This window comes from Pteronotus mesoamericanus, unplaced genomic scaffold (genome assembly GCF_021234165.1).
Source record: "Pteronotus mesoamericanus isolate MK-2021 breed Mesoamerican mustached bat unplaced genomic scaffold, CSHL_Meso_final contig_57, whole genome shotgun sequence".
Classification (NCBI taxonomy): domain Eukaryota; kingdom Metazoa; phylum Chordata; class Mammalia; order Chiroptera; family Mormoopidae; genus Pteronotus; species Pteronotus mesoamericanus.
The window spans coordinates 1,274,048-1,287,244 of NW_026555203.1; the positions used below are offsets into that span (position 1 = coordinate 1,274,048).

General features: G+C 40.3%; 1 protein-coding gene across 2 annotated transcripts in view; it reads right to left on the bottom strand.

Annotated features, from left to right (window-relative positions):
- DOCK11 (dedicator of cytokinesis 11) overlaps positions 1–13,197 on the bottom strand; it is a 175,127-nt gene that overhangs the window by 115,994 nt on the left and 45,936 nt on the right. For both annotated transcript variants that reach the window (XM_054580328.1, XM_054580327.1), the window contains exon 6: positions 12,907–13,002. In XM_054580328.1, coding sequence (XP_054436303.1) covers positions 12,907–13,002 — 96 coding nt within the window. The remainder of the gene's footprint in view (positions 1–12,906; positions 13,003–13,197) is intronic.

The window sequence follows — 13,197 nt, forward strand, 5'->3', positions numbered from 1 at the left end:
TTCTAATATTCTATGATATATGTTAGGTTTCAACTTCTGGTAAACTTTTAAGGTGTCTTTCAAAGAAGAAAGGAGTAGCCTCAATATCTCATGTGGAACCCAAAGGAAAATCAGAAACATGACTTTCTTGAAGGCCTCAAGTCCTTTGTAACCAATAACTAATTGTTTTCATGTGAATCGGGAATAAGAATCATTATCCACATCTTATCTAACAGCAAACTAAAAGACCAAGAGCTCACCCAAATTCACACAGGCAAGTCAATTTTGGAAATGGAATGAGAATCGTGTGATACAGACAAAGAGAATTTTGCCCACGCCCTTTCAATGCCTTCCCATCAAGGTTGGAGGAAGACCCAGAATACTCACCATACCCTGGGATGATGTACATGATCTGGCCTCAAATTATCTCTCGGGCTTTATCTCTAAGTATGCTGCTCCAGGTACATTGCTTTACCTGCTGTTCCTTAAACAGCCCAAGCACTCCTCTTCCCCACATACCCGCATTCTTCTCTCCCTTATTTTTTCAGGTCTTTACTTGAACCTTGCCTCCTGAAAGAGGTCTTCTAGGATGAACTGCCCTCATTGTACCACCTATTTTATTTTACTTTTTTCATAGAATGGTTACTCTTCAAATATATCTTACTTATCTATCTGTTTATTTATTTGCTATCCATCTCTTAGATTGCTAAGGTCCATGTCTCATCCACTGCTGTACCCCCTAGGACCTATAGCAATGCCTGCACTCAATAAAATTTTGCAAAATCAGTAAGGAATGAATGAATAAATCATTCTCCAGTGCAAGTTTTCTAGCAGTTTCATACAATAGAAAGTGTTTCTTTTTTCTTTTTAAACATGTTAATGTTTAATAGTATTATTAGTAGGCTTGGATGGGGGACTCTCATCAAAATACATTATTCAGTTTGTTTGACATCCAATCGTGAAGATGAAATAGCAGATTATTATTATTTTCTTTCTTAAATGTAGATTGATTTTTTTAAATGTTTTTATATGACAATGTTAATTATAAAATATTTAAAAATATTTAAAACCATTATGAAGTCTCAGCAATTAAACCAACATGACACCAGCACAGAAATAATCAAGTAGATCAATGACATATAAAGAACATTCTAGAGACAAACATATATATCTTATTAATATATGTATGATTAAGTTTATATTTCAAATCAATGGGGGAAAATAAGGCTTATTCAACAAATAAGGTACATGGACCACTATTACTTGAAATAAAACAAATACAGAGCCCTATTTCACACATTATACATGAAATATTCAGGTGAGATAAAAATCATTATGTAGAATCAAAGGAGTTTTAGAAGAAAACAGAACTAATCTTTTTCATGACCTAAAGTAAAATATTCCACCCCAGAAGCTATAAAGTGAATACTGACAATGACTATATTAAACATTTAACTATAAATGTTAAAGGACAAGGAATAGAATAGAAAAGTATTTCCAACACATCTAAAACATGGTTAATAGGTTTTTTGCTTCTTGGTTGTTGTTTTTTTTTTTTTCCAGGAAAAAAAGTTCTACACACCTTTAATCAATAAATGGGTAAAGAATACCAAAAAGTCATTTAAAGCTCTATAAAAAAATAATAGAAATAGGCAAGAAATATACTAAAGCAGGTTTAGTTTCAACAAGTAGTAAAGGAACATTAAAATAACATCATTGTCACAATCAGATTAATGAGTATTAAAAATATTGGTAATATCAAGTATTGGCAACTCTGGAAGGAACTGAGTATTCATAGACTCTTTTTTCCATGTTAAAGCAGTCCCTTTAGCAGATTTTGCAGTGCTGGTTTGGTGAAGGTATATTCTTTTAGCCTTCTTTTGTCTGGGAAACGCCGTATTTTGCCTTCCATTTTAATGGAGAGCCTTGCTGGGTAGAGCAGCTTGGTTGTAGGTCTTTGCTTTTCATGACGTGGAATATTTCTTGCCATTCCCTTCTGGCTTGCAGTGTTTCTGTTCAGAAGTTAGATGCTAGCCGTATTGGGACTCCCTTATATGTTACTACCTCTTCCTCCCTTGCTTGCTTTAGGATTGTTTGTCTTTGATATTTGCCATTTTCATGATGATGTGTCCTGGCTTGCTACTCATTGGGCCCTCTTGAATGGGACCTTCCGTGCTTCCTGGACTTGTGAGACTTTTTCTCTCCTCCAATTAGGGAAGTTTTCTATCATGACTTTTTCCAACAGGTTCTCTATTCCTTCCTCATCCTCTTCTCCTTCTGGTATCCCTATTATACAGATATTATTATGTTCCAGGTTGTCCTGCATTTCCCTCAATGCCTCTTCATTCTTCTTGAGTCTTTTTTCATTTTCTTGCTCTTTCTGGGAGCTTTCTGCTACTGTGTCCTCCAGCTCACTGATTCGGTCTTTGGCTTCATCTAGCCTGCTTTAGATTCTTTCTTCTGTGTTCTTCAATTCAGAAATTGTATTCTTCATTTCCTCGTGTCTCTTACTGATAGTTTCTTTGTCCTTTTTCATGCTGATATAGTTTGCGGTAAGGTCCTCATAGGTTCCGTGTAGTTTTTTGTAATTCTCTCTGAGCTCACTGAGCTCATTGAGCTTCCTTAGAACTGTTGTTTGGAACTCAATACCTGACAGTTTACTTGCCTCTATTTCACTGAGTTGTCTTTGTGGGGATTCCTCCTTTCCCTTTGAATGGGGCGTATTTCTTTGTCTTCCCATTATTTGTGAGACTCTTCTCTTTTGCTTCTGATTCTTAAGTTGATCTGTATTGATTTCCTGACTTTGTGATGTGAACGAACTTCTGTGGTTGGAGACTGCTGTTTTTACTTTCTGGATCTGCCTCTTATGATGTCAGATGCTGATCCCATATAACCTTAGGCAGTCGGTTCGAGACTTCAAGTAATCTACTGCTTGTGACTGTCTCCTTCAGCTGTTAATCTATTCACTCTGCACTCAGTGGGCCACCTTAGACAGCTCAGGACGGAGCAGAGTCCCTCCTGAGGGCAGTATTATTAGGTCCTTTCACGCTGCTGCCGTATGGGGGAGGCGTCCGCACTGGGATCCTGCCAGCTACTCTCTCCATTCTCTGCCAAAAGCCTCCATCTCCAGTCTCTCCTCAAATGTCACCAGATCCTTTAGCCAGGGATCTACTGTCTGTGGCTGCCACTCTGCACTCAGCAGGCAGCTTAGACAGCACAGGGCGGGGTGGAATCCCACATGGGGGCAGGGCTATTGGGTCCTTTGACGCTGGTGCTGCTCCGGGGGAGTGCTCTCTGCCTGAGCAAGATGGCTGCTGCCGCATGGGGGATGAGTCATCACTAAGATCCCACTGGCTATTCTCTCAGTTCTCTCCCTAAAGCCTCCTTCCCCAGTCTCTCCTCAGGTGTCTCTAGCCCACTCTGCCCCTGCCTTTGCCGGAGACCAGGGTAAGTGATCGTTAGATTGCGCTACAGCCAATTCTTTCTCCGAGGTTACAAGGCTCCTCTCTCACTACTGTTCCGTTGTTTGTTCCAGGTGATTTCTCCACAATTTAGTTGTAATTCCGGTTGGTTCTGGGAGCAGGTCAGTGTGATTTCCACTCAGTTCTTCGCCATCTCGATTCTCTCAGAATGGTGTTTCTTAATGCCCATATTCTTCCTCCTCCTCCCCTTTATTATTTTTCCTAGATGGTAAAGCCAGCTGAAAACTTCCCACCTTATTCAGTGAGAAGCATGAATCCTGACAAGGGGCCCACTCAGACCACCCAGAAGAATAAAAGATAGAGGAAGCCAGAGGAGATCATTCTGAAGGCCCTGAGTTGTCTGGATGACAACCTTTTAAACATGACCCTTTCTGGAGCAGGAATAAAGGCCTTTTATCACTCATCTGAATCAAAGGTGGAAGGCAAGAAACTCTGAGCATCTAGTATCCTCTAATTTAGCAGACCCCTTTATCGTTTTATAAATATATCTCAAGGATGTTTACCTATATGTGTTACCTAGAGGGTAATTATTTTCTGCTAAATTACGTGAACCAGAAGCCCCGAGAAAGGATGCTCCAAAGGCTTTAGCAACGTAGATAGGCAAAGTAGGTGGGCCAGGTACAATGTAGAAATGGGGCCAGGGAAACTGACTTGACTAATGTCTCAGACAGAACAGAAATGGCAACGAGAAAAGGGGCAAAGCAAGAGAGCAAGAGATATACTGGGTCTCAGAGCTGTTCTATGTAAAGACAAAAGACACAGTGAGGAACAAAACCCCACAACTTACCAGCAAAATGAGTCGTAGTTGATTACAGGAGAATGGCAAGTACTATACCCTGCTCAAGAACCCCTACCAGTAGGCTGGCAATCTAATGTCACTCATCTCTCTCCACCGTATCATTTTACAGTCCTACCAAGTTTTAATGGATCACACCCTCTGGGAAACTGGTTAAAAATCAAATAACTTTTCTTAAATAATCACACCATATCTGGGCACTGGAGATTTTCTAACTATTTAGTTTAAGGCAAAATCTAGTAGGAGGGGTCTACAATCCACATTTCTCATTACAAATGAGTTGTTTACCAGATTTATTTCCACATCTCATGACCCTGCTCAAATTTTCAATGACCCTCAATTACCCACATGGTTAAGACTCACATGCCTGATCTGGGACTCAAGAGGCTCCCACAATCTTACTAATAATGTAAAATACTAACAATTGCTGACATTTATGGAGTGCTTACTCCACCACATTGTCGGGCTAAGTGCTTTCCTCATATCATCTGATATTCATAATGACCCTGTGTGGTAATTACTATTATCATCTGCATGCTACAGAAGAGAAAATGAGGCACAGGGAAATACCAAAGAACCAAACCAACTTTATCTCCCATGACTACCCAACTTCTCCCAATACAACTGCCCTGCACATATTATCTGCCACACCCACCTTTCTGATTCCCTTCCTTTGAGGCCCCACCTCCTCGAGGAAGCCTTCTCTGACCACAGATCACAGTGATCTGGGCTCACATAACGCTTGATATCTGTACCACCACTGAACAATGCATTATTTGTATTGTCTCATCACCCCCCCAAATAGGTTTTAAGCTCTACATGTTACACTGCACAATGCTAACATGTTGTGCTAGTATTCAATATACTTTTGGTGATGAATTCATTAATTCCTAATAGTATCTGGCATATGAGAAGCCCCTAACAAATAATTTGATAGTCATCGATGAATAAGGAAAGCAAAATACAGAAAACTAATGAGAAATCCCTTACCCATAAAATGAGTGTAATCCATGTTAGCTGTGAGAGACAGTGTGTTAGACTTGGAAATACAACACAGTAATATATCAAAGATAAAAGATTTTCTCTTCTTTTTGTTCCAACAAACACATTTACTTTGGCCTCCCAGTAATTATTTTATATCATATGTGCTTTCTTAGGTAAAATCCTCTTTTGATTTGTTGTTCGCCCATTGCAAAAGGGGGAAAAAAACCCTCCCGTAACAGTCAAAGAGTAACTAGGGACTTTTAGGCTCTAACTATATAGCAAATAACTCTCCTTTGTGCAAAAAAAAGTAAGAAAAGGAACGGGTACCAAAATAGAGTCATATATCAACCAGTTGAACTTGCAACCCCGATAACATACCAAGGCACTTCAACATTTAATTGCTAAGGATGGGGAGGAAGAAGCTAGAGGAATGTGATCAAACTGAGCCAAGATGCATAAAGGTGGGTGTCCCGAGGACTGGCCAAGAATCTGCAGCGGATATTTTTAAATGAAAAACCACCCTGAAGAGCAGCTTCTTCCTTATTCCATATATCATTATATCCCTTAGGAAAAACAGTTCTAAATACCAGGGGAAGGTCATGTCCAATATCATAGCTAGCTAGCCCACATTAAATTCCTTCACTGATACAGAAAGAAGTTTAAAAAAAGCAGATGTATCTAGCAGCTACTTGAGAAAGAGAGAATGGAAATGAATAGGTTTCTGTGGGGACTGGAGTATGTCAAAGGGATCGTTTCATTTCTGTGACACCGTAGACCTCTCTCCAAAACTTTTGCAGGAATTGAAGAGTGGCAATGGGTGTGTTCCCATTAACTAGAAAGTACTAATTGAGGAAATTAATCATGTATGACAAGGCTTGTCCTGTTTTAACATGAACACCAAGAACAAAGCAAATTATAAGCTCTCAGTCCAATGGTCACTGTGCCCAGACAACCCACAGAGCTTCTGCAAGAGCTGTGTGGTGCCAGCATCCTCCTGAGTCAAAGGAAGTGCCAGAGCACCGAAACTGAGACTTGTGGATGGACATACATCAGTAGCCGCTCTCTTGTAGCCTGGATTCCTCTGGGCTACTTTCTCAGCCAATAACAGGAATGTTCAGAAAGCGCCTCTGGGAAAATAATTGTAACTGTAGAAAATGGTGAAGACTATATCTAAACAACAGACTAGAACTGGAGGGAAGATACATACTGGGGAAAATGCAAACATTTAATCCATAAATATGGGTTCATATAATCTTCCAATAGGAAGAACTCAGCTTAGTTCCTTCACCGGCTCCTTTTACCCTAGACCCATTACCATCGACTTGAATGTTCTTGGAAATTCTCTGGCAGCTAGGCAGGGAGGTTTAACTTTCTAACGCATCCCATATATGAACTACTTTGCTTACATTATTTACATCGCATTACAGGTCACATGGCTGCTTTCTCAAAAGACCTTACAGTAGGTGTCTTCTAATTCCCTTTCACCTACTGGATTTTGCTGACTCTCTTCTCTTTCCTTCATTCTTTTTCTTCTCCCTTCTCTCATACTTTTATTTTTCCCTTCCTTGCTATTACATTCCCTTATTTCTGACAGTCAAAATGTTCAGGAAAAGGACTTGGACTTGTTTATAAAAACACTTTAAAGTAGTTTACGCATCACTTCAAACTTGGCATAGGAGTAAGTCCATACAATTTTTTTTTAATCCAGAAATTTTTAGATGAATAAGGACCCTTAAATGCACACTTCACTCTAAAAGGCAGCAAGCTGCTCTACTTTAATCCCTGTCTGCCCCAGAGTGATCTGCGGGCCAGTGTCAAGCCACAGAGCACCAGGGAGGCACAGATAAAATAGGAGGGAAGATGCATGGCTCCTGCAGGCTGTTATTTGCCAATGAGTCATGATGAATGCCCAGATCCTTCTGCTGTAGCTTCCTGGTTAGTCTGCTGTGAGTTTGCAGGGCTATCACAGCTTGAAGTCTCCAATACAAAAGGTTCTCTGCTCTCAACTCTGGGAGCTCTAGCTAGCCCTGTGGTGCTCGTTGCTGAAACAGCCAAAGCTTCTCATCAATGTGAGCTGAAGGTTCTAGCACGAGGAGGACTCCAGGAGCACCAAAGGTAAAACTGCCACCAATATCGGGAAAATGACTAAGCAAATAGCATAATCAAATCATCTTCCCATTTGCTTGTCTTCACTTCAAAGACATCAGAGTAGAAACAAATACATAGAAATTTTGTTTCAGAATGTCTCATAAATTCTGTCACCCCTTTGCCACTTTTCTTCTGCCTCTGCTTTTCTCAGCTCTCTAAGAGCTGCATCAGCAGCTCACCCCACTTTTAAGTTTAGCCTTTCTCCTAGGCCTGAAGCAGGAGGAGGGTATATAACCCTTCACCCTGGAACAGGACACCTAAGGACACAAGATCAAGTCCCCCAGGGCACCTTGGTTCATAGGCCTGGACTTCCACTTTTGCCCTCACTCCAAATTTCAGTCTGGAGACTACAAAACTGCTACCCATGCCCGATCTGCTCCCCACTGGGCTCCATACACTCACATGCCCTCTATTTATATGCAGAGAGAATATAGTAAACACTGCAAGTTTCAACTAATATCAGCGATGCTAAACTAAATAACTGTTAAAACAGTTACAATAGGAAAAAAAAATATCTTGAGAAAATCCCTCTGACACCTTAACTGAGTGTAGCTGAACTTTCCTCTCATACCCATTCTAGCTGTGATAAATCCTAAAATACAATACTACTGCTATTGCTTAGGAGGAGAAACCAGAATAATATAGGATATATATTCACTTCCCAGAAATCCAAAATGGAGACCCATAATCCATAATGGAGAATAGCTGGGATAAGTAGAATCCATAACCGGAGACAATTCCCAGATCTCATTATGGTCTTTGTATTTCAAATTATCCCCTATTCATTCCTTAAAATGCTGTGTAGCACATATGACCAATTTGGTTTATTCTTCTTTTTGTTCCTTTGCCTACTGTTTGATAAAGGATTTAAAAAAGAAATAAGTGTTTTTATGGTATGTGAATTATATCCCACTAAGAAAAAATAAGAGGCCAAAATATGAACAGCTGGAGATAAAAAGAGGAAAAGCAAAGAGCCTAGCTCAGCAACAGCAGAGCAACAGCTAGCTGGAGACAAGCAGCAGCTGTTCCCTTCAGCCAGGCCACGCGGTCACCAGGTTGCCTCAGACTCACCACCCACTTCATGAATTTCTAGTTCCTGCCTAGCCCCTGTAAGCGGTGGAGTTTGCAACCTCAGGGAAAGCTATTACATAAGCAGAACAATCAACTTCTGACCAACTGACTGAATCCCGTCTCCTATTGCCATTGAAACAAATTACCACAAACGTAGTAGCTTAAAACAACACAAATGTAGCACCACCTCTCAGTTCTGTAGATTAGAAGCCCAACATGAGTCTCACCAGGCTAAAATCAAAGTTGTAGCAGAGTCGTCCTCCATTTTGGAGTTTCCAGAGAATTCATTTCCTAGCCTTTTCCAACTTCCAGTGCCTACCCACATTTCTTAGCCTGTGGCTCCTTCACCATTGTCAAAGCCAGTAACATAGCACCTGTCTCTGATGCTGCTTGTGTCTTTCCCTAACTCTCCTCTTCGGCCTCCCTCTTCCACTTATAAGAACCCTTGTGATTACAGTGGGCCCACCTGGATAATCCAGGATATTATCTCCTGACCTACTGATTAGCTATTTAAATTCATCTTTGCCATGTAACAGAACATTCCAAGGATTAGTACCTGGACATCTTTGTGGGGGGGCATTATTTTTCTGTCTTCCATATCAACCAATCTATATTTCACAAATTATGGAAAAAAATTTAAATCACATAGTTTTTATAGGCGACTACATTTTGATTTACAATATATGGGCTCCTAAAGAAGTTACATGTAAAGCAAATTATAATTCATAGGCATTAGATGAACTCACCATTGCAAGGAATCCTGTTGTGAATTCTTTTATAAAGATACTAATTCCTTACTGTTTTAGTTTATGCTTAAGTATGGATAAAACATTTAAATATTTTGAAAATGTTATGGTAAGGGAGTGGAGTCAAAAACCACAGAACCATTTTCTGACATTCTGCACAGAATTGTAACTTTCACACATGCATTTCTTTACCTAGCAATTCTGACAGGAGTTACAATAAAAACTTGAGTCTCACTACTCAGCTAGTAAGGACCAATACTGTCCTGGTGAAGAGCACAGGCCAGGCAGGCATCAGCCTGCCTAGGTACATGCTGCACCTCTCTAAAGCAGGAACTGTGTTACCTTGGATTAATCATTGAATTTCTTTGTGCTTCACTTTCCACATCTATAAACTAAGTATCGATAAGATACAGAATATAAAATACTAACTATGGTGCCTGGCACATATTAAGTCCTCAGTAAATGGATTCTCTTATCATCATGTGCAGAAGCCCAGGATTAGGGGCAAGGAGACACATAAAAAGCATCCTACAACTTGTATTCGTTATTTTCAAAGCTTGAAAATGAAAGTGAGAACAGGACATGACCACTAAATGGAAAGCAGCAGGTGAAATATTAAATTAAGATAAAATTTGAGTCTTCCCTTGGTAGACACCCACGGTTTCTGCTTGCAGGCAATGTGAAAGACAGAATGACCTTCAAAACTTAATGGAAGTGTGAATCATCCTCAGCAAACCACATGATCTTACACTGAATATCTGAAAGAACATTTATATTCTGTACCAGAGAATAATTTTTTTCCCTGCTAAGAATCTACAAGTAGCTTGTTAGTTTTACCTTCGGGTTTTTAAAATATACTTTCTTGATTATACTATTACAATTGTCCCAATTTTTCCCACTTTCACCCTTTCCACCCAGTACCCTCCACTTCCTCCGACAATCCCCTGCTTAGTTCATGTCCATGGGTAGTACATATAAATTCTTTAGCTACTCCATTTCCCATACAGTGCATAACATCCCCCTACCAATTTTGTACCTACCAATTTGTACTTGCTAATCCCTGCACCTATTCCCCCATTCTCCTCCTTCCCCCTCCTGGCTGATAACCATCCAACAATCTCGTATCAATGATTCTGTTTCTGTTCTTGTTTGCCTAGTTTGTTTTTTAGATTCAGCTGTCAATAGCTATAAATTTATTGCCATTTTAATGTTCAGTTTTGATCTTCTTTTTCTTACATAAGTCCCTGTAACATTTCATGTAATAGTGGTTTGGTGATGATGAACTCCTTTAGCTTTACCTTGTCTGGGAAGCACTTTATCTGTCCTTCCATTCTAAATGACAGCTTTGCTGGGTAGAGTAATCCTGGTTGTAGGTCCTTGGTTTTCATCACTTTGAATACTTCTTGCCAGCCCCCTCTTGCCTGCAGTTTCTTTGGAGAAATCAGCTGAGAGTCTTATGGGAACTTCTTTGTAGGTATCTATCGGCTTTTCTCTTACTACTTTTATGATTCTCTCTTTATCTTTAAACTTTGGCATTTTAATTCTGATGTGTCTTGGTGCAATCCCCTTTGTGTCCATCTTGTTTGGAACTTTCTGTGCTTCCTGGATTTGCATGTCTATTTCCTTCATCAAATTAGGAAGTTTTATTTCATTATGTTTTCAAGTAAATTTTCGATTTCTTGCCCTTTCTCTTCTTCTTTGACACCCCTATAATTTGAATGTTGGTACAAGTGAAGATGTCCCAGAGGCTCCTTATCCTTCCCTCCGTTTTTTTGGATTATTTTTTCTTTTTGCTGTTCTGACTGAATGTTCTTCTCTTCCTTATGTTCGAAATCCTCGATTTGCTTCTCGGCCTAATCCACACCAATGTTGTTCCCTGTAAACTTTTCTTTATTTCACTTAGTGTAACCTTCATTTCTGCCTGAGTCTTTTTTATGCTCAAGTACCCAATGAGTTCCTTGAGCATTCCAATACGCAGTGTTTTGAACTCTGCATCTCATTGATTGCTCATCTCCATTTCATTTAGTTCTTTTTCTGTAGTTTTGTTCTGTTCTTGCATTTGAGCCATATTTCTTTGTCTCATTTTGGCAGCCTCCCTGTGACTGTTTCTGTGTATGAGGTAGCGCTGCTTTGACTCCCTGTCTGAGTAGCATGGCCTACTGCAGAAAAGCACCCAGGGAACTGGGATGGAGTGGAGCCTTAGGTAATCACTAGGGTGGGCAACCCGTGTCACCACTCTGTGGCCCTGTGTCGGGGAGGGCTCAGGGACAATGCCACTGCCTGGCCTCTGGAGTTTTGTCCATCAGGAAGCTGTCTCCTGGCACTCGCCCTGACACCAGACACTTCCATTTCTCCCCGTGTGCCACTGGTGCCCTTCCAGCTGTTGCCCTGGTGTTGAAGCCCAGAGGGAGTGAGTCTGAGCAAGTCCTAAATCTGTTGTGGGCCCTTTAAGAGGAGACTCCTGAGAATCCCGCAGTTTCTTCTGCCACCCCAACCCCCACTGGTTTTTACAGCCAGACCTTACGGGGACTTATCATCCCGGTGCTGCCTCTGGGTTGGGTGGTCTGGTGTGCAGCTGGGACCCCTCACTCCTCAGGCATCCCTCCCAACCTCTATCATGGGTGTGGGGCTGCCACCCCATGGCTCCGCCCCTCCTACCCATCTGGATGAATGTGACTTCTCTAATTCCTCGGCTGTCGGACTTCCATGCAGCTCAATTTTCTGATGATTCTGGGTGATATTTGTTTTATAGTGTAGTTGCAATTTTTGCTGTTTGTGCGAAGAGGCAAGCTGTTTTTATGTATGCCTCCATCTTGACCAGAAATATCCTCTCCCTTACCTTTGGATTTTAATGACTCTTCAAAGCCTCCCAAACAAAGCTAACTTCATGTCTGAGGCATTCAGAGCCCTGCACAATTTAAATCCTCTCTGTTTCTACCTTTGTCACAAACTCACTATTCTGACCAAACTAAAAAAACTCTCTAGTTTAGACAGTACTAATGTACTGCTCTATGTAGTAGTTAATTTCGTATGTTTCTAATCTAGCTAGTCTGGAGGTTCCCAGAGTTAAGGGACCCCACCTAATACAACTGTGTATTTTCCCTCTACTCATTACATTTATTTCCACATAGAAACTTTGGCCAGAGGGGAGAGAGGTTGAGGGGCTGGATGAAAAAGATGGAAGGGATTAAGGGGTACAAATTGATGGTTACAAAATAGTCATTGGGACATAAAGTACAGCATAGGGAATATAGTGAATAATATTGTAATGACTATGTATTCTGCCAGTGGGTACTGAAAATATTGGGCAGAACACACTACAAAGTGTATGACTGTCTAACCACAGTGCTGTACACCTGAAATTGATACAAAATAATATCGGATGTAAACTGTAACTGAAAAACAAATAAAAGAAACCACTGATGTACTTTTGTTTCAAAGGAATTTTCTTTATTCCACTGCCAGCCTTTTTCAACTTCTTGATTCAGAAGATAATAATTACATTTCTTTAAAAAGCTGCACTTCCAAATTCATCCTGAGGTTTCAGATCTTTAAAATTCCATACATCTGTGATAATCCTCTCATTAAAGATATTTTTGCAACGGTTCATTGTCAAGTTTTTTTTAAAAGAAATATTCTTTCCAAACAGGCTACTTATGAGAATATGCTTAAAATACAAAATACTGTACCTACTACTTACCTTCATGGTAACCGTGATGGTGCTATTTACATTCGCTTTATGCAACCAGCCTTGTTTTATCACACCACCTTTCTGAGAACATAAAGATGATGAATCCTGAAAAGAACAAAAGCCATCAGTGAAACAAAAGTTAGGCATCTAATCAAATATCTGGGGGGGTATGAACTAGGCCCCTGCCCCAGTTTCTAACTAAAGCATAAAGTTCCCCTCCCTCTGCAAAGATGCCTAATTACACTTGAAATTGTCAAAAACTGAATGAAAGGCTCTGTGCTATGCACACAGTAGACACTC